This window comes from Morus notabilis, unplaced genomic scaffold, assembly GCF_000414095.1.
Source record: "Morus notabilis unplaced genomic scaffold, ASM41409v2 Scaffold346, whole genome shotgun sequence".
NCBI classification, from domain to species: Eukaryota; Viridiplantae; Streptophyta; class Magnoliopsida; order Rosales; family Moraceae; genus Morus; species Morus notabilis.
In genome coordinates, this window is record NW_010358050.1 from 16,961 (window position 1) to 39,090 (window position 22,130).

General features: G+C 33.7%; 2 protein-coding genes across 3 annotated transcripts; both read right to left on the reverse strand.

The window, feature by feature from the left end:
* Positions 1-375: 375 nt before the first annotated feature.
* On the reverse strand, positions 376-4,154 carry LOC21389737 (nucleobase-ascorbate transporter 2). The gene is made up of 13 exons (XM_010091381.2): positions 3,836-4,154; positions 3,608-3,705; positions 3,332-3,508; positions 3,128-3,228; positions 2,883-2,958; positions 2,664-2,723; positions 2,361-2,545; positions 2,075-2,171; positions 1,676-1,821; positions 1,497-1,588; positions 1,332-1,409; positions 1,064-1,224; positions 376-844 (listed from the first exon to the last, which is right to left on the reverse strand). The coding sequence occupies exons 1-13, from the start codon at positions 3,924-3,926 to the stop codon at positions 632-634; spliced, it is 1,575 nt and encodes a 524-aa protein (XP_010089683.1). The 5' UTR covers positions 3,927-4,154; the 3' UTR covers positions 376-631.
* A 12,014-nt stretch (positions 4,155-16,168) lies between these two features.
* On the reverse strand, positions 16,169-21,793 carry LOC21389738. 2 transcript variants are annotated; one of them, XM_024161190.1, is made up of 8 exons: positions 21,115-21,793; positions 20,716-20,776; positions 19,557-19,783; positions 19,152-19,353; positions 17,509-17,640; positions 17,261-17,352; positions 17,051-17,169; positions 16,169-16,382 (listed from the first exon to the last, which is right to left on the reverse strand). In XM_024161190.1, exons 1-8 carry the CDS (start codon positions 21,535-21,537, stop codon positions 16,316-16,318), a joined length of 1,323 nt encoding a protein of 440 aa, XP_024016958.1. In that variant the 5' UTR covers positions 21,538-21,793; the 3' UTR covers positions 16,169-16,315. The 2 variants fall into 2 exon arrangements, with proteins under 2 accessions (XP_024016958.1, XP_010089684.1); XM_010091382.2 differs by having other exon boundaries at positions 17,261-17,361.
* Positions 21,794-22,130: the final 337 nt, after the last annotated feature.

Consider the following 22,130-nt stretch of genomic DNA (forward strand, 5'->3'; position numbering starts at 1 on the left):
GTTGCATATATGAAAGATCTTTTTACCATTTACTTAATTTTTTTAAGTAAAAAACGCGAGTTTCCTTTCAAATAATATGAACCATAACCGTTTTCCTTCCCCTTTGTCGAGCATTTCCTTCGTTGTCTGTTTGAAATGATTATGACCAGCCATCATTATTGCAGTGTCACTTTGAACATGAGAAGTTGGCAAAATCATAAAATTCTTTGAGAAGGATTTTTCCCTTGAACACTCAAATTTTAAGGGGAAAATAGTGGATGAATAGGGCTGCAAGTACTGTTTGTTGGAACTGGGAACTGCGATTTTTCCATTTCAATGCTTTTTTGTAAGAAAAAGATGTGATTAAAAAAAAAAAGGCACGGGAAGCAAAAATTTAATAAAAAATAAAAAAATAGGGTAGCAAAGAAGCACCCAAAAATTTAATTTATTAGATTAAACCCGAATAATCCGAGTCAAATATATATAAATGAAAAGGAGGGAAGTCGTCTCCTAGAATTTCAGAACAGCTATTAGTTGCTCTTTTGTGTTTCTGATCATGATGGTCCCCTAGCAGGAAATGATGCTTTTCCTCTGTGATGCTTTTCCTCTGATCAAGTTCAACTTACATTTTGATGATGGGCACGGCACCACTTCAAGATGGAGGAAAGAACCGGTTGAGGTTGAAGGGAAGTGTGTAGAACTCTTCATTTCTACTGTCTCCTTTAAAAGCTCTGAACTTGACCCACCATGGCATTCCCCTGTCTCTGGCACTGTCCTTGTAATCAAGTGTGTTGTCCAAGAAAACGGCAATAATCAATGCCACAGTTGAGGATGAGAAGAAGATGGTATTCAGGAAATCATTGAACTGCACATAAACCGGAGTTTTACTTTAGAAATAAAAAGTTTCCCTCTTGGTAAGTTATGGACAATGAAAAATGTCTAAAGGCACCGTTGGTATGCACCACCAACAAATAGAAAGTGTGTCCCATTCACGAACCTCATGTTGTGGGACCCACTTTCTATTAGCGTATGATGTTGAACACCACTAGTACATCCCTAGCATTGTTCTAGATGTTATGCTCACCCATCCAGCCCCGGTGTGAGAAGGTCCGTGAAGGGCTTTAGAAGTATATTCCCTGAAGTACTCCGGAATAGATAGGCCTAAGAAGAGAGCAACCCCTGTGATGAAAAGGTTCCTCATGGAGTTCATGTTTGTGAATTGCAAAAATGATAGCCCCACAGAAGCTGGTAGAGAAAACAATTTAGCAATCAGATGAAGGGATTTGAAATTTAAAGAAGAGAGTCTGTAAGTGATAAAACAAAGGTTTGCAGTTTTGAGAATATATAATTACCAACAAGACCAAACATAACACAGTACACGGCTGCAAATATGGTGAAGGGTATTGATGCAAACAAAGCTCCAAATTTTCCTGCCAGAGAGTTGGAACGTTAAAAGTCAGATAACAGACAAGAGTTAGCGGTAATTTTTTACCCCTCTTTAATTATATATCAGCTACCTAGAATTGAGAAAAATATCATGAAACCAGCTGAGATTTGAATAACCCTGCGGCTTCCAACACGAGTGCTTCCAAGAAGGCCCACATTTTCTCTGTTTTTGTTCCCAAGAAGAAATTAGTGCAGTTGCATTAACTAGTAAGAGTCTGAAAAAGAAAGAAAGATGGGAAACATGACTTACACAGAAACTGTTGAGCCAGTCAATGTCCCAAATAGTCCATTTAGAAGGATCCCTATTCCCTGCCAGCCAATACCTCGGCTGAGAACATGAGCCGGCGGTGGTGTGGCACTGGCTAGACGTGATGCAGCTTTGTATGCTCCAGTTGACTGTCAACTCAAAAATAATCTCCCTTTACATTGTGACTTAACAAACAAATAATATTCATTCCTTGTGGAGGACCGATCCTAGACTATAATATGCAGAAGTGGAGGTGTAACATTACATTTATTCCGTTTATATTTTTGAAAGGTTGTAACGTTGGTCTAAAGTAACATTGGTCTATGATAGATAAATTCTTTGTTAGGACCAGTCAATTTGCTCAACTGCAGCTTTTGCCTAAAATCTAGTTGAGATATCTACCTCAATCAATGAGACTAGAACAGCAGCCATCATTCCGAAGGCATGACCAGCATCAAACGTAGGAGCACCCCATTGAAGAGGGTATGGGATCTTTATCCTGTTATTGTTATAAAAAAAAAAAAAGGAAATTGTCAATTTGTCACATAATTAATATGTCTCAACAGCCTCACATTTCAAATGCCATGGCCTACTTAGAATAGCAATGAATTTGTGTTGCGTGTCTGCTTTTTTTAGTCCAACAAAATTACCAAGAATTAAATGAAAAGGAGTTATTATTGATTCCAACCATGGTGCAGAAGAAATGAGGTTGGCCCTGTCTGTTCGGCAATTGACTTGGGTCAGTTCAGAGTGGTGCCTGTATGCACCACTGGCTGTCAAGAGGTGCGCATATGCCCATATCACTGTCACTGATATTAGAAGAGCAAAACGTTCCAGTATTGGTAGCTGTCTCACATGGAAGTTCTTCAGGTACTGTGGACACACAAAAAACAAAAACAAAACAAAAAAAAAAACCATAATAGGTAAGAAGATCCTCATCAACTTTACACTGCAAGTAAAAATTTGGCAGAGAGGGAAAGTGTATAAATACCTGGGAGAAGGCTACAAAAAGGATGAGCATTGGAATGCCAATTTCCACACACCTTCCAACCTGAAAGACATTTTTAGTGAAGCAAGCAAGGATAAAAGGAATTAGTCACATTAAACAATCCTATTTTTATCCTTCTTTCAAGTTTGGGAACAGCAAAGAATTTCTTTTTTTAAAAAATGGTTTTTGTGGCATTGAAAATAAAAAGGTTTGCTAACTGACCACTGGGAAGCCTCTATCAAACAGACCGAAACCCACTAATGCAATAACTGGAACCATTCCAAGGGGGCTGAAGAACCTGTAAATATAAGAGAGAGAGAGAGAGAGAGAGAGAGAGAGAGAGAGAGAGAGAGAGATTTTATTTATTAAGTAAAATAAGAAGTACCAATCTTGTGTTTGCATATTGATTTTTTTTTTTTTGTATTTATTTTTTTAAAGGACACATTGATCTTTTTAAGGAAAAATACCTGGAACAAATGGCCCAAATTTGACTGTATCCTAGAATAATTTGTATGCTTGAAGCTACTATTAGAGCTCCTTGTACTGCTCTCATGGTGTTAAGAAATCTCTACAATGTGCATCCATTTAAGTTTTCACACCAGGATAGCAAACAAAACAGGGATCTCCATTGGACAAGTTTAACACCAAAAACAAAAAAAGATTGAACTTACAATGTGATCATTCTCAATTCTAGTCAGTGAAGAATCATGGATAATGGATATGATCGGAACCATGAATGCATAAGACCCTCCGACGACAGTCGGTAATCGGGTTCCGAAAAGTGTTTGTAGAAGTGTATTGATTCCTTCAACAAAGAGCAGAGTCTGTACTACTCTCACTTTATCATCCTGATTAGAGGAAAATTGTTTTTCAATGATCAGAACCGAAGGAAAATAATAATGATAACAATAAAAGATATAAATTTCCATTGTGGAAAATGAGCTCACATCATTTCCACCCATTAAAGGAACAAGGAATGAAGGGATCATCACTGCAGTTCCCAAGGCCAAAATGTAGTGCTGGAAACCCAAAGCTATAGCCTCCCCTGTGGGGTTTTTTTTTTCACATGTACAAAAATGAGAAAAACAAAAAAATAAATAACCCAGTTCTGAAAGATGGATTAGTTAATGAAATGAGAGTTGAGGTTATATATAAAAGACCAAATATTGACATACCCCAAGATGGGTTTGAGTCAATACAATATTCTAAGCCTTGAAGTTGGTCCATTGGTGGATGAGTTATCTCTTCTGGTTTAGGCGCCGCCATGGGTCTAAATCCAAATGGGTACTCCGTAAATGAATCAAACAAGAGAGAAAAATGGTCTCGGAGATTGCTTTGAAGTAATAGAATCTGGAAGTATCAGTTATCAGTTAGAGAGAGAGAGAGAGAGAGAGAGAGAGATAAGCGTCAATGATGGTGAAAAGCAGAGAGAGAAAGCAAAAGAAAAAGATTAGAGAGACAGAGAGAGGGAGTTCTGAAGTTTTAAGTTGTGAAGAAATGTGTGTGAAAGCAAAGAGGAAATGGCCACTAAGCTGCTTTCTTTCTGGTTTATATATGTGTATCTATATGTGTGTGACTGTGTTTCTTTTTCTTTCCCTCTTAACTCAACTTTTTTCATTAGAAAAGTTCCGTTATCTTTTTTTTTCATATTCCCAAGTCTGCCCCTTAAGGAACTTCCAAACTCAATGTTACCGTTGCCTAAGTTTTCATTAATTTTTTCCAGCTCAACTTTACTTCAGTGCTTCACACACTTGTAACCCCAAAAAGGGAAAAACAATGAATAAAAGGGTAAACTATTGGTTGTTGGTTGTTTTTTCTTTTTCAACAAATAAATCATCTTTTCTTACCAAGGTACTAAATATTTTTCCTTAAAAGGAGAGAAAATCAAAGAGAACAGAACTATTCGTTTGTTTTTTTTTTTTTTTTTTCAGTCAAAAAGAAAGAGTATCATGAATCATGATGTTATAAGGGACATTTATGTTACTTATTTTCTCTTTTCTGAGTACGTTATTTTGTTGAATCATTTCTAGCTCTAGTTGAATCCTACGTAATATCTCATTCGTAAAATATTTGTTTGAATGTTTCCCTTTCATTTTCCTATAAAAAAAATTGGGATTTTATACGTAATATTGATTCCATAACCAAGCTTTGTTATAGTGCAAATTAATGAACGTCCATACAAGCCTTTTTTTATAAATTTAGGGGTCATGACTGTTAAAATGGTAGACATAACTGGACATGAGTCTTTGACATGGGACCCATGTGAGACTTACGAGAATATTGCACATATTAATAATTAAGGTAAGGAATTAATGCTATTTGCCCCAAAAAAACAATTAGTGTGACACTCGAGAAAAAATGAATGTGCAAGATTATATATATATATATATATATAATTAATGATATGGTATGATAAAAATTTAATGTTATTAATTGTTATAAATTTTTTTTTTGTCAGCTATCTAATTTATTAAGAAATCATATTTGACCATTTATAATAGATCATATAAGCTTGAAAAGGAAACACAAAATTTGTAATGTATTTCAGGGTTTTGATCCGCGCAATGGTCAACTTGTGGTGGTGGCAGCGTCATTTCTTAGGGGAGGCGGTGGTGGAGCATTAATGGTTTCATATGCCGTTGTTCGGGCAGTGAATCAACATCCCCGTGTGTCTCTTAGAGTCCGGTGCCTCTCCTCGTTTCGTTTCGTCGGTCATCTCATTACCGAAAGTTTTGGCAGCAGTGTTTTGAGGTTTTTCTTTGCATTTTGTTGTCATAACTATAGTTTTATAACAATTTGTTAGTGTGTTTGTATCGTTTTTCAAGTGTTAAGGTTGTGTTTTCAATCTATTAGATTTTTTTTTTTTTTTTTTGCGATGTTTTGTAGGACCGTGTTGTTATGGGTTTCTTGATTTTGATACATTGGAGTTTTTTCTTGATTTTTAAATATGCTTGATAACCCCTTAAAAAAAGTCCAATAACTAAAATATGTCTAAAATAACAATTTCATCCCTTCAACATTATACAATCAACATATTTGTAGAGAAATTTATTGTTTTATCGCATTCTTTTGTTTATTCTATTTTCCATGATTAGGTTATGCTTAGTTTGAGGATTCTCAATGTTTGAATCATGGTTTAAGTTTAAATCATTGTTTGTTTGTAAAAAGTAAAAAGTGATTTGAACCTAGTCCAACAAAATCAATGTTTAGTTTAAAGAGAAAATATTAAAGGTTTAAATCCTAATGTGGTATTTTAACAATGCTGAACCCCAAAAATAAAATCACCCCTCCCCTCAGTTTTGACCAGTTTGAACCCCAAGTTATAACCACACATAGTTCAAATGGTTTGAACCTCAATTCAAACCCCACAATTCAAAATCCATATGGTTAAAGGTTCAAACCACCTTAGTTTGAACTCTCATACCAAACAGAACCTGAGATTTTGTTTAGTAAGAGGGATGGAGAAGGAATGATGAAAAGAGTTTGAGGGATGAGAAATATGAAGAATGAATATAATTATTAATAATCTTTTTTATTATTTGGTAGAAGAGATGAGGAGTTGAAATATTAGATGATTTTTATTTATCTAATTATTATATTATCTATTTTACTATTTATTAATAATTTTTTTAAAAAGATAAAAGAGTCTTTTTAATTTAAAATTTAAGTAGATTGATTGAAAATGAAAAGATCTAAATTAATAAGCGCAAAAAGAAAAACTCTCTCCCTCCATGTCTCATCTTTTCCCTTCAACCAAATAATAGATTCACTTTTTCCTTCCGCCCCTCTCCCTCCCTCTACTCCTTCCTGTCAAACATAGCGTCAGAAAAAGTTCCCCAGCTCCACCAACTATTCTCTCTTAAAAAAACAGAGATAAGTTCTTTTTCTTTCATTTTCCTACTTTTTTCAGGATTTTTTTTTTATTTTGTGTATTCAATTATTAGTAAAAAAGTAAGTTGAAAGGGTGTTTATGTAGATCACTGTGATTGTCAATTTTATATGTGTAGTTATTTTAATGCGTTAAGAATAAAAAAGATAATTTTTTGTACATTGTCGTAGCAAGTTAGAACAGTTTCATTTTGCACTTTTTTTAAAGGAGTTTATTTGACACATATCTTTCAAACAACTCAAACTTAGGATAAATAGGTAATTTTATTTTTCAAATAGAAAATATTCTTTATGATGAAGGCGTACTTACAGACACCAAATCATATCCGGCCTCGTTCATTTCACCGATTCGAGTTTTCAGTTCTAGATTTTTACAGTAAAAAACTCTCAGAAAATATCACATTTAACTTTTTCTGCTACAGTGAAAAGCTCTCAGAAATGTCACATCTCAGCTCGAATTGAAAACTCGAATATAACTCCTACTACAAGAAACACAAACCGGTAAATAACCATTTCCACCTGTGGACTAAAATAAAATTCTCAAATAAATATTGTGTACACGAAATTGTTATATTATCATAAAATTACCCTACAATATAATTTTGCCTTATTATTATTCTAGAAACAAAATATTATTTGTTTGTTTACCCCAAAAAAAAAAAAGCTCATGTTATTACTTGACATTCTAATTGATAAAAAAGCTCGTAGTACCAGACAGGTAGCGTAGGAACCATTAAGGGGCTACATGGCACACATGCTCCACTCAAATCTTGAAATTTTGATTTTTTATTTCTAAAATTTATATAATTTCTCAGTTGTGTCCTTACTTTATATGTAAAAAAGTTATAACTGTGCTTTAAAAATTGAAGTATAAAAATATATTGTTCTTATTCAATGAAAAAATGCCTTCAATTTATGCCCAAAAAAAAAATGCGTTCAAATTTTTTTTTATGGTGTCTCTATTAAATAACTTTTCTAGCTCTACCACTTATTTACAGCCTTCCACATTACACAAATAGAATGGAATTGCCATTAATGAGTTGATTCAGTGGTAAGTATGTATTTCTTTATGCTTCTTACGCAGCATTTAATATTCTACAATCCCACTTTAAGAATTCTACCCGACCAATGTATGAGATAAGTGAAAACTGGGTTCATATTTTGAATAAAATTGGGTCAGATTTTTTCCTTTCTATTAGTGACCTCTAAAATTTAAAAATAACGAAAGGGATGGGGGCAAAATAGCACCTAACTTTTCAAACTAGAATTCCTCAGTTTCTTTAAAAAAAAAAAAGAATGGAATTCATTTAGAAAATATTGGGAAAAAAAGAAGAGGAAAATATTTCTCACTAAATCCAAAACGATTTGTCCCAATGAAACTTGGCCAACAATTACTAGGTTTATCCCCCTTGGTAAAATTACAAAGATGCTGAATCAGTTTAGTTTTTTTTTTTTTTTTTGTATTTTATAAAAAAAAAATAGCAGAATTAGTTCATTTTAACAATTTGAGTTTAGAATTTAAATTTATTATAGTAAAAAGTTCTCAAAAATAATCACATTTAATTTTTTTTTACAATAAAAAGCTCTCAATTCAAATTAATAAATTAAACGGGCTATAGTTTTTGATCTGTGGATCAAAAAGATGTCCTTTCTAAAAGATGTTATTTACAAAAAAAATATATAGACCTGAATGAGGGAGTTATATTATAGATAAAACAGTGTCTGACTAGTGAGTAGAGCACAACGTGTGAAGCAACAGTGTACGATTCTCCAACGTCTATTTTTTCTGATGCCAAGACAAAACTCAAACCATGGAAATTGGAGCCCTTCTCTGCAAAAAAAAAAAAAAAAAAAAAAAAAAAAAAAAAAAAAAAACGCGGGTTTTTCTTTTTTACATAACAGTAATAGCTCGAGTTTTCGCTTTTTCTTCTGCAAACGCAGCGAAATTCATGCTCCTATTCATTTACGCTAGCTTCTGCGCCCACCTCCCCGGACCCAGAACTTTAATTTTGTTTCTTTAAATACTTTTTAAATCTTTCTCTGGTGGGTTTTATCTGTGAGTAAGATTAATTTTTAATCGTTAAATGTAATTAAAAAAATATAAAATTAAAAAGCATACAGAATAAATAGTCTCTTATATAAATTTTATTTCTTTTAAGCAGCTTTAGACGGTAGGACTTGAATAATGAATATTACTAATAATTTATTATTTTTAATTGTTTAATCTATATAAAAAATTATATATATATACACACATTTAATTTTGATGCGATATTAATCAAATCATAAACATTCTACCTTAAAAGGCGCCACTTTTAAAAGGAAAAATGTACGGCATTCGAATCAATATAGTAAATGATAATAATATATGTAGACCCCATATTAATATATTATTTGGTGGAAATGCATACCCCCAATATGTTGAGTAAATGTATACCCCAATATTGATCTCTTATTTATGTTTTATGGTGATATGAATTTATGGGTATTACAGTCATTTGCTGTGCAACATTAATATGCTCCGTTGCTCCGTACTCAAGTTTCTGCCAGAGCTTTTGTATGATGTCTGTTTTTTTTTTGTCTTTGGAGTTGGACTATAAAATAAATAAAGAGTCGTTGAAAGAATCAAAAATGATCCGTGTGAATTTATTGTAAAGATAATAATAGTAATCAGTTGGAGGTTTTGTTACAATATGTTTGTTATTTTACACGTTTACCTCTTATATTAGTATGATTTTAGTAACTTATTTTTGCATTTTTAATTTTGATAAGTTGCTCTCTTAATTTATACAGTTGTTGTAATATGCTTTATTTTAATGATGACTGTATTAAATTAATTTTGAAAAAAGATGTTCGACAAAAAGTTCTAACATCTTAATTCAAATGTAATACAAATATTTCAATTTATTAACTTTTAATCCTTTAAATCTAATAAAAAAAATTTAACAAATTAAATGAAATTGGGCACATTGCAACAATTTTAAAAGTTTGAGAGTTGATTGTCAAAATTAAAAGTTTAAAGACAATTTGTTAAACCATGATAAGTTCGAGATGCAATTGTGTTAAAAAGTCATGTTTAAATTGAATACATATTTCAACATGTTTGAATAATATTCATGTGGGAATTGTGGTACTGATGCTCCTAGATAACTTGAACGTTTCTATGAACTACTATTTTATCTCGTGACATATGATAAATTCATACGTAATAATATTTCTCATATTCAAATGTGCAGATTTTACACGACTTTTGAAGGGAATGCAGACGAGAATAGGGAAACAAAAAAGGCAGAGCTAAAATTTATTTTTTATTTGGTGATTGTGGATAGTTCTAAAGTATATAAAAAAAAAAAAAAAAAAAAAAAAAAAAAAAAAAAAAGGTTTCAAAGAAAAAAAAGGTTTATTTTGACATGTATAGCACCAAGAAATATTTAAGTTGTGCTTTATTCGGCCTTGTCATGAACTTTACTTCAGATTCATGCATATGATTACTTATATAGCAACACATCTTTATCCCCAATTTCAAATGCAATAACATGCATTTGTGCCTTTTTCTCTCCAAACAACAATATGTAAATTCAAATTCCGGCCATATGTACTTTTCAAACAGTATTCAAAGAAAATAAAAAGTTATATGAAGAATTGTTTCTATTTATGATCAGCGATGTAGACGTTAACTATATGGGATTATCTGTTATCCTTAATTTGGGAAACTAGTTTTACTTTTGGCAGTTAGTTTAATTTCTTAACTTTTACAAGTTCTTTTTGTATGCAATTGTTATCAGTAACCTGCATTTCTACTAAAGGTTTGTACCAAAACAAAAAAAAACAAAAAACTGTCCCAGTGAGGACGGCAAAATATAGTAGACTTTATTAATGGGTTTGAAAATAAGAGGTTTTGACTAACTAGTATTGTCAATTTATGACTATTAAATCAAAACAATTATATTAGATTAAAAAATATTCAAAATATATAAATTTTTATATAAATTTAACAGTTAAAAATAAAAAAATTATCAATAATTGATTTTTTTTAAGCCCCACCAAGGAAGCTCAAAAGAAAAATCTATGTATATTCTCTTGAAAACTTTAATCATTAATGCGTGCATGTAGATACCAGATACACTGCAAAAAGATCGACCAGTTAAATAATATTTTCGTAAAAGTCAAATTAAGGTGGGGAAGATAAGATTATAAAGTATAAACCTGCAGCCTTCACTTTTGAGGACCTTTTTTTCTCTTTTTTTTTTATCTCTTTTATCTTTTTATTTATTTATTTATTTATTTTTGAATGGCTTTATGTATTTATTTATTTAATAGATCTTATACAATATTCCGATCTCAATCATGTATATACTCCACACAATATAGGCGTACCCAGTACCACTCGAGATTTATAAGCAATTAAATATGTATATATATATATATATAGCTGTATGTGTGTATATATATATTATATTCAACTTTCTAGCAGAACTTGTTAGCAACAAAAACCTGAACAGCACTCCCCAGAGAAAGGGAGAGGAAATTATATCACAAGAAATTTAGGAGTTGTTCAGCAGCTCCTTTTTTTTAGTAAAAAATTTAAAAAAACAACTTGAGTTATAATTTTATTTAAGTTCATATTTTTTTAAGTTTAAACTCGAGTTTGAACTCTAGTTTAAACTTGAGTTTGGGATTAAAACTCGAGTTCAAGTTTTCTCTTCAACTCGAGTTCAAAACTCAAACTCAAATTAATAAATATTTTTTCTATTCTTAAAAATGCTATAACTTTTTCGTTTTAATTCTGATTAAGATGATTTTTTTTTCTACGCGGTCACAACAAAAAGACAAATAAAACTTCACCCATATACCCTATTAAAATTTTCCATCAGCATTGATGTTTTATTAAAATATTATCTAAATACAAATTCAAATTTTGACTCACTTAAACACAAACTCAAAAAGATTCTTATTTCAAACCATAACTCAAATGTATACAACCAAACACAAACTCAAGTTACAACTTCAACTCAAGTTATAACTCAAACTCAACTCAAATTTACACTAAAATCACCTAACTCAAAAAGGATAAAAAAACGGCCCCTTAATCACCCAAAAATCGTTTTACACATCTCTAACATTAATGTTACGTTCAATTATATATGTTATATTTTCCACTCCCACTGGAGAGACAGTAGAAAAACCTTTATATATAAGTTTATATATATACACACACGCACGCACAACAGTTCAATAACAAAAAAAATTTCATGCTCTGCTTCAAGCATATATGCAGAATGGGTTCACAGATCCCCTTTTGTGTCTTCTAGATAAAATCATGTCACATCAATTAAAAAGTAAAATATTTTAAATGGCCTCACTTTTTAATGTGATATAAAATTTTAATTAACATGACATTTTAATTATAATGTGACGTGATATTATTAGAAATACATTAAAAAGAATAGGAAATAAAGTCAGATTCCAATATATGCATATATATCCTTGATATATACAGAAAAAAGTCTGCTATATCAGGTAGTAAGAATTATTTGCTGAAGACATTACTCTTTAATTTGCAGATTTAGACGAGGAGATTCCTTGTCACAAAACTGGAATTCCAAGTATATTCCTAAAAATACTAATTTAAGAAATTAATCAGAAAAAAAAAAAGACCCAAAAAAGATACATGTAGTACTACCCAAAAAATGAACTGTGCTTGGTCCAAATTCGTAACCCTCGCATGTAGTTAAGTAAAGCGCAATTTCACTTTCATGCAGGCTAGGAAGAAAGAGACTAGCAAACGTACCAGCAAAAGCCAAAAAATATCCAAAAGATTGATCGCTTCAGTCAATAGACCTCTAGCTGATGAGAAAAAGGCAAACAAGTATATCTTTGAACACGTTAAAACTAAAGCTATATATATATATATATATATATATATAAATGGTAAAAACACGTGTATATATGTATTTAATTACTATATTTTCTTGGTAATGATAGCCAGCTACGGTAAGAATGTGACATTAATTAGTTCGTAGGAAAAGCAAGGGAATATATTGGTGAAAGAAAGTGATGATCATAGATCTAGATCAAGATATGGGTTTATGATGCGTGTAATTATGATGAGCTAAATTTAGAGGATCATAAAAGGGAACATTATCACTTATATATATATATAGTGCTATCATGGGGGATATATGGATAACGAGAAAACGGGAACTGCTTTTTTCTGGGGTACAACGAAGAGTAATTACTGGAATTGCAAGGAATGATTTTGTCGACTAATATATATATATATGTGTCTGTGTGTGTGTTTCATTAGGAAATAAATTTATATAACTATAAGATTAGACATGAATATGCTTACCAAATAACTTTGGAGCAATAACATGGATTGAGGAATCGAATTAGAAAAGACTTCTGATGAATAAAATATAATATGATTATATATAAGAATATGCGGTCCAAGAAATATAAAGTTGGTGAAAAGGAGTGCTTGGATATGTGTGTTGATGGAGATGAGTAAGTAAGTAGGGTCACATTGCCATCTTTTTCCTTCTTTGCCGGAGGGCGCGAAATGGATTCCTTTCGGCTAGCTATAGCTAGAAATTGGAGTGGCACATCACGTAAAAAGGGTGATTTTGACATAAAAGTAAGAGTGATTGGTGATGTGTATATGCGTGCATGTGTATGATAATATTATTATTGTTATTATTTTATGCTGCTCTAGTTAAAAATGTCCAAATGGGTCGCTTTCTAAAGACCAATTCTCTCTTGACTAGTATGCGTTTTTGACTTTGTTTAAGACTAACGTGGGCAGGGTAGTGGCATAAAGGATGGTGATGAAAGCTGGAGGGCAAAAGATCTCGGCATCTGCTTCCGAAAGGAAAGGGTTCGTGTTGGTTTTTCTACTCGGCTATGTCAGCCTTTGATGCATCTATTAACTAATTTTTAGATTTTCTATTTTGTAAATTTTCATAGAATGCTAGAAAGATAGGGATCTTTGTGCATAGGAGCACCGATTAATTAGTGATGACCAGCCGTGAAAATATGTAGACATCCAAAAGTTTTTAAATCTAAGTAAATTTGCAAGAAATAAAAAAGAGCCAAGCAAACTGTGCTGAGTAATGATAACGTGGATAATTCAGCACACCAAATACGGTAATGCTCTTGCCTGGCTCTAGAGCTGTTAAATGGACCGTGGCTTTATATATCACACACATTCTTATTGTCGTGTTGTGTTTAGTAAGGTCTGCTATTTTAATATAGAAAAAACTAGAAAAAAAATAGACGAATACCACTTATAGTGTAGGGATCTTAGTTTTTATCCCGTACTCTTTATTAATATCATTTTTAGTCAAATAATTATATTAGTAAAAAAAGTATTAACCAATAGTAGGGGTAAAAATTCAAATCTAGACACTCTAAGATAGATTCAACAATTTTCTCTTTTATATATTGTATGGTGTAGCTAACTCACGAGTCATTGTCCATTAGCCCGACATGATGCCGGCTCACGTGCTTAATTAGGTTAGTCTGTTTAATACCATATTGATCCATAGATTAATTCTATTTTAGTTTTGAATTATAGCTAAATCTCATTTCGGTCTCTAACATATAAATTTTTTAGGAGAGTTTCTCTGGTAGGACCAGAAAAATTGAACTATCAATAATTTTTTACTTTTCAGTCATCAGATCTGTATTAGAAACTATCTGTTTTATATACTTTTTTAATCTAATGTGATTTTAACTAACACTACAAATTAGTAGGCTTAGTGGAGAAAATTCCATTTTTTAGAACGAGTATCTAAATTACTAAGTTGTCCTAAATAAGTTCTTCTATCCATCTGACTGTTAAACATTGTTTCCTTCTTAATTATGCGCTAACATGTAAAATTTCAAACTTAACCTTCACTAAGCAACACATGGTCCTAAACCATCTTTTTTCGTTGAGATTTTAACAGATGAAGGGAATGACTACTTGGGGAAAATTTCATAGATAGGTGATTAATTCTAAGATGTTTTAAATGTCAATGACCAAAATGAAATTTTTCTATCACTTAGGAACTAAAAATGAGGCTAAACCTTTGATAATAATTTTAAATGTTGATTTTTTAAAAAAAGAAAATGGTTAAAATATGCACTAAATAAGTATACAGTTGATTAAAAAAACTCAAATGCATAAGACAGACTTAAAAAATAAATTAAGGAAAAATAATAAATAGAACATGATAATGTATTTATGTTACACGTCCAATATTATGTTCCTAGCATGTTGACGTGCGGTGATGTGGTGTTTGTGGGGGTAGATCGTGTCGGGCTCGGCACACCTTGCTCAACAATTAAACTTGACATTGACCGCGGAATTAGATCTGTGATACCAGGGCACACGAATTAACATGTTGTGTTGCGCTGAATATGTACTGTGTCATGTTATGCTCCTCTAGCACATTCATGTTGTGCCTAGTGTGTTGTCATGTCGTGATGTATCATGTTAGTAGAGTTACAACATTTTTCTATTCGGAAAACTATTTTCATACCCTACTCATTTACCCATTAAGAATTTAAAAAATGCTCGCAACATTATCAAACCTAAAAAAAAAATTCCATTAAATTAATTAAAAAATTAAATAACATAACTATTAATATGTCATAAAAATACATTGAAATCTTAATTTTAAATCTAAACTCTAACAATAACAAACTAAAATCTAAAAACTAAATTTAAACTCAAACATATATAAGAGTACATGTAATTGGGAGGGGGTGGGGTTGAGAGAGCTTCCCCCACTCCCGCTTCATCTCCAAATCAGAGGCTAATTCTGGCTGGCCCCATACCCTTCCCCACCCCTATATAATATCCCCATACCACCCTATTAAGGGCGGATACCCATGGGTAAGATTGCCATCTCTACGCACCCTTGCGTCCCTAACAGCAGTCCACATGCAACTTGCAAGGAGCGTTTGCGAAAAGATCGCCTGGTATTTTTTTTATCAATACACCTCAATGCTTGGTTGTGCAATAATCAAAGAATGAATTGGGACAAGCGATACAAAACAAAAATAATAACAACCAAAAAACAGCTTTAAAGAGCCCGTTTGCAGCAAGCATCTGATTTGGAGATTTAGAAAGGCCTGCCAAAAATTATTAAAGGATTGAGCTCTTGAAAACTGAAAAGCAAAAATAAAAAACTAACCATGAAGAACTTTGAAGAAACAAAGTAAAAGGAAAAAAAAGAAATAGAAATAAGACATGAAATAGACAAACTGGAGTGATTTCTTTAGCAATTTTCTTCTTCCTGAACAGAGTTAGAATCTATAGTTCAATAGAAAATGGGATGAAAAAAGGGGGGAGAGAGTTAAAGGAAAACCACCTGATGAGGCGTTCAATATTACAAGCGGACCGTACAGGACGCAGTAATCCGACAGTGGATGCTCAACCAAAACCGAGGGAAATTGGGATAGGTTAATTGAAGGTGAATCAACGAAACCAAGGTGCGTTTAGTTCATGGATTAGAATCATGTGATTAAAATCATTTTCGATTTACGTGTATTTTTTGTGAGAGAAAATACTGTAGCGAACCACGAACTATGATTCGAATCAGAGAACGAATCCATCTACCAAACATCACCTTTCATTCCATAAATATACAGAGACATTATAACAAAAATACAACCCCAATTTACTAACTTAAGTTGGGGAAATTGTTGCAATGGCTATATCAATTTCAGATTTCAAAATTGTGTGTATATTAGTAACTATTGGGAAGTACAACAGATTATCAAGATCTTCTCTCTAACTTCCTATCGCTAGATCTTTTCTCTTCTGCCTCTCGCCGTCTGTGCTGCCTGCAACACAGACAGAACCAAAATTTGAACATCAGATGATACAAGTCACCACTTGAGTGACAGTGGACATTGAGCTTTCAAGAAAAACAAATCTAGATAACTCAGATTCATCACTCCAAAATGCATCTGCAGCTTTTCATCTCGACAAACAGTGAACATAAATATTGATCACAAATCCACCCAAATATCATATGGTACGTAAATTTCCAAGTATCAGGCGTCTTATTATGTATTACAAATGTTCAAAGTTACCATATAATAACAATTTAAGTATATACCATCCAGTTATTTTTTAAATCCAGAATATACTTATCTATATACAACCAGTCTAGTACATAATCCAAACACCACTTCCATCGGTTAACTGTTAAGAGAGAGCAAAAATTCCACCATCTACTCTTTGGGTAAAATCTTGTGTCCGGCTGAATTTTTGCTAATTTGAAAGCAACATGAGGATGAAATGGACATCGAAAACACAGTATTATGGTTGTAAAGGGTAAATACTAGGTTATACCATGGATGTTGATGGTTCGAACTACTTGAGATTTTGCTTGGGAAGAAACAAATAAAGAGGGAGACAAAAAGTTTATGAATTTAGACAAGGCAAAGTTAACGAACAGGATTGATGTTAGCAGAAATGGTATTCTAAAGTAGTTCAACGAACTTACGCAAAGGCCATGTATCCAGCACCAGCATTGACAGCAGATAAGACTGCTGCCTGAGCTCCAACAGCGGATATAGAATCCGGCACACTGGAAGGGAGAGGATTCCTTCGGTCTCCATCTACCTGAAACAAGAAATTCAAAGACCGAGCTTATCAATTCTCTCTTACATCATACAAGAAAGATAACTATCCCATATGCATAAGGGGGAAAAACCTTGTCCCACTTTGACTTCTTGTTCTGTCTACCATCCCGGGGGATTGCATCAGCAGATGGCGGAGCGGCATGTAACCCAGCAACAGCCACAGCTGGAACGCCTAAAAAATTACTTTACATAAGGTCGAACCCATAAAGTTATAGGTTTGTACACTAGGACTCCATATAGGTAGTACCTTAGAAAATTTCTAGAATGGGGTTGTGAATTATACTAACTAGAAAAGTTCAGTGCAGTGTAGTTCTCAAACCTGGAATAGGCACGTTAATTTTGGGAGCACCAACAACATTTCCAGGTTGTGTCCCTCCTGAAAGAAAATCAACCTTCTGATTCTTCTTTCTTTCTTGTTCCTTTCTATCCATCTCATGCCTCATATCAGCCTCTGTGGTTTTTAAGGCATCAGAATGTAAGCAACAAGAAGGATCAATGTTAAAAAAATCAGCTATCACACCACATGTCCTAGCAACAAAATAATTGGTGAGATGCAGAACGTTCAGAAAACCATTTTATTTTTGTCTCAATTTTCCTTTTTCCAATTTAGTTCTTTGACCATAGATATTTAGAAGGATATAAGGAGAACAATTACAAACACGCACGTGCACAAATAATGCCGACAATCGTTAAAAATCAGATGGCAAACAGATCATCGTTAGGATCAATTAAACAGATTTGTAGAATGTATAGTCCATCTATCAAGGACATGTACGATGGGGTGGTCACGAGTGTGAGAACTGTTGGAGGCTACACGACAGAGTTCCCCATTCGGATCGGCCTTCATCAAGGATCTGTTCTTAATCTTTATCTTTTCACCATCGTGATGGATGAGCTGACAAGAGAAATCCAAGATAGAGTTCCTTAGTGTATACTTTTTGCGGATGATATAGTTTTAGTTGATGAACATAGGGAAGGAGTTAACCATAAGTTAGAACTGTGGAGACAGACTCTCGAGACAAAGGGATTTAAGTTAAGTAAGATGAAAACTAAATACATGCATTATAGGTTTAGTAACTCAAGTAATCAGAGTGATAAAATTTCTTTAGATGGTGTAGAAAGTGGGGCTTCTAGGAAGTTTAGGTACCTTGGGTCTATAGTGCAGTACGAAGGAGATATAGAAGAGGATATTCAACATAGAATTAAGGCAGTGTGAGTTAAGTAGAAGACTATGAGAGTTTTATGTGACGACAAAATGCCTATTAAGTTGAAAGGAAAGTTCTATAGGACTGTAATCCGCCCAGCTATGTTATATGGTAGTGAATGTTGGGCTATTAAGAGACAATATATATCTAAGATAAGTGTAACAGAAATGCGTATGTTAAAATGGATGAGTAGCCATACGAGAATAGATCGCAAAATGAATGAAGTTATTTGTAGTAAAGTAGGTGTAGCACCAATAGAAGATAAGGTGAGCTAAGGTGAACGAAGGCCGCTTGGGGTAGTTCGGACACGTCCAACGTAGACCGCTAGAAGTATCAGTTCGTGCTTGGAAGGACATTCTTATACCTAATACTAGGAGAGAGAGGGGTAGACCAAGAATTACGTGGACCGAAGTCGTTAGGAAAGACATTCTAGATCTAGGCCTTCATGAAAGTATAATTTCGAACAGAGCCGTGTGAAAAAGTGAAATCCATATAGCCGACCCCAATTAAGTTAGGATTAAGGCTTCCTGTTGTTGTTGTAGTATAGTCCATCTATCAAATCAGACATATACTGTATAAAATTTACTGGCCAACTACAATTGGCAAAGAGGATCAAATTTAATGCACAACTTAAATGTATTAGTTACGCTGCAGCACTTACATCTTAGGAGAATGATAGGACGCACATAACACGTGCAAAACAGGCGCACACATGCACTCATGCAGACAGAGATATATTAAAAGGAATAGTAAGGACCTATTTCAACATAGTAGTCACTTTTGTCATATCCGTGGGGATTGAATACGTCTTTACTGAAGCAAGACCCTATCTGATCAATATCCTGATAACTCACTGCATGCAGCAGGAAATCTGGATTTCGATAGTCCTTCCTGTTGCGCACTTCTGCATTGAAGCTTTTCCCAGCTTTCTTATAATCAAGGAACTTATTTATTTTTCTCTGCGGGTTTTTAGAGAAAGGAGAAGCATATCAAACATGAAAACAGAAAATTTAAAAAAAAAAAAAAAAAGGGAGAGCGGGTATGTGGTGGGGAGGGAGAAAAAAAGAAAGTAATAAATAACAGAAGGAAAGAAAAAGAAACAAATTGAAGGAAATAGAAGGTGCACAAAATAATAAAGAAGCTGTTGGAAGAAGGAACTTACTTGCAACTCCTCGGAGCATTTAACTTTTGGTGGTGGTGGAAGGAACTTATCTAACGGGTCAACATCTTTTTGCTCCTCTATAACCTCTGTAGCATCTCCAATCTCTAAATCATGCACCGCAGAGTTCATTTTATCAGATTGTGACGGATAGGATACTAGGGGAGTTGCTTGATTGCTAGGTGTTCGAACCTGAGCCGTTCCAGGAGTTGTTCCATCATGGAAATCACCTGCCACAGACAATTGTAGGCAGATAGGCACGTAGATAAGGGCCAACTACGAAATAGAAAGTATACTAGATTAATTGCAACAGAAAAGGGCCTGTTCACACATATATCATGGTCTCAATTTCAAACAACGATCCTGAAAGGAAAAAAAAAATTAACTCGTACAGTGTTCTCAATATATTGAAAAGACTCTCGGTCCACCATGACAAAAACAAGACATGGGATCTGTACCGGATAACACACACAACAATCTGATTAGGAAACTTAGAAGGGGGAGAAAAACTCATACACAGCCCACTATAACTGTCCAAAATCAGAAGGGGAAAACAAAAGGGAAAAAAAATCCAACATTTCCTGAATTTTCAATAAAACCGACCTAAAGAATCTGTGTGGGTAAACCAAATAGAAAAAAGTTACTATTTGCAAAATTGTTCATGTTGACATCACAGCCACTTTATAACTTTTCATGAGCTACTAAGTTAAACTTAGTCCAATTGCCCCTAATTTGATACTCCATTGCCACCGAGATTACCCCGAACTTGGCGAAGTATCAGCAACTTATGTAGTTGATAGTTTGACCTGGTATTAGATAATACGAAGTTCTCAATTGAACTTCTGAACCAGTACTGGTGACTCATTCAGAACCTCAAAAAAAGAACTAGACCAATAACATTGTCAGAAATGCTTAACCAAAGAAACACATTCACAATAATGCGAGGATAGATAAAACACAGAATGGATGAAACTCGAAGCTCATATACTTAAAAAGTCACCAAGTAGCATTTGCAGAACCCCAAAATAAAGAACTAGGCAAGACCAATAACATTATCAGAAATGCATAGCCAAAGAAACACATTCGCAATAATGCGAGGATAGATAAAACACACAATGAACGAAACTCGATGCTCATATACTCAAAAGTCACCAAGTCGTACCATTTACAGATTCTAGATCCGTGCCAAGCATGACGCGACCACTTCCTCCTATTTCGCCCTCCTGCAAGCACACATAGCAATCAGAAATCAAATTTCAAAACTCCTTCAGTTTTAGTAACCAGATATAGAACGTAAAATAGTTTGCCACATCTTCTCAGGGCTCAGATTCGGATAAAAGGCAAAACCTTGACCAAAGAATAGTCTGAAATATCACGTAAAGAGTAAAAAGAGAAAATGAAATGTCAGGAAACAAACTAACTAATCTCTTTACCTAACTGAACAAGAATGCTTAAATTTTTCAGGTTTTGGCAAAATCAACTCCAAATACAAAACAAATAAGGTTTCCTAGAGATAAAAAGAACACACATTAGCAGCCAAAAGAGAGAAAACGACAATGACCTCAGGCTCAGGAGACATGGCAATTTCATCATGACCGTAATCCACAATTGCAAGCTTCCTTCTTCTACTCCTCGCATTATCCGAATCCATAGGCTGTTGCTGCTGAAACGGCGACGCGAACAAAGCCTGATTTTGCAGCGGCGTGGAAGGACGGAACTGACCTTTACCGGGAGCGGAATTCTCCTCGTCGACAACATCTCGCGGCGTATTTTCCTCGTTACCGGAATCACCAGTCACAATCCTATCGCCGTCCGCCATGGGAGCATCTTCGGCACTCCTTGGCTCTCCGTAATCGTCGTCTCGCGGCGGTTCTCGCCGCTCCTCTTCTCCTCCGTCTGCGTCCTCCATCTCGTCGTCCTCTTCCTCGTCGTTGTACATGGACAGCAAAGCGATGCCCTCCAACTGCTTCTTTCTCGACGCCATGGAGGCTAGGGTTTGAGGATCAGTATCGCACGAAAATTGGGATCAAGCTCAAAAATGAACAGAATTAGGGTTTCGAACACGGTTTTGATTTAAATTTTCTGCAAAATTCGAGAGGAAAGAACTTTGAAGCTCAAAACTGAAGATTTAGGAAGAAGATTCTCAAACTGCTGAAGGATTTAGAAAGCCGGTGAGAGAAAACAACCGAAGTAATGGTACTACAGGACCTAAACTTGAGGTGATTGAACTAGGCTCTTTCCTGAATAGGCCCATGTCTGATTAGATGTCCAAAAAGCAGAGAAGGCCCCATATAGCAGCTATGTTTGATTTGAGTAGTGCTCATAGAATCGCTAGTGGATTGGTGAAGAGATAAAGATATTTAAAAATAGATAATTTTATTTTGAGAGTGAATGAATTTAGATTTAGATTTTTTATTCTTAATAAATACTTTTATGTTAGTATATTTATTTAACTAAAAAAGTTATGAATTAAGAATAAAAAGTAAAAATCTTGACTCGTGCACTTTTAAAGAGTATTTGTCAAGATTACCATAAAAATATTTGTCCATCTTCCCCTAATGTATCAAAATTTGATAT

Coding starts and splice junctions, on each gene's coding strand:
- LOC21389737 (XM_010091381.2), bottom strand. CDS start 3,926: ATGGCGGCGCCTAAACCAGAAGAGATAACTCATCCACCAATGGACCAA. Junction 3,229..3,331: donor GAATTGAGAATGATCACATT/GTAAGTTCAATC, acceptor TGCACATTGTAG/AGATTTCTTAACACCATGAG. Junction 2,172..2,360: donor CTCATTTCTTCTGCACCATG/GTTGGAATCAAT, acceptor TAACAATAACAG/GATAAAGATCCCATACCCTC.
- LOC21389738 (XM_010091382.2), bottom strand. CDS start 21,537: ATGGCGTCGAGAAAGAAGCAGTTGGAGGGCATCGCTTTGCTGTCCATG. Junction 20,777..21,114: donor CCATGTCTCCTGAGCCTGAG/GTCATTGTCGTT, acceptor GTGTGCTTGCAG/GAGGGCGAAATAGGAGGAAG. Junction 19,354..19,556: donor AATGCTCCGAGGAGTTGCAA/GTAAGTTCCTTC, acceptor AAAAACCCGCAG/AGAAAAATAAATAAGTTCCT.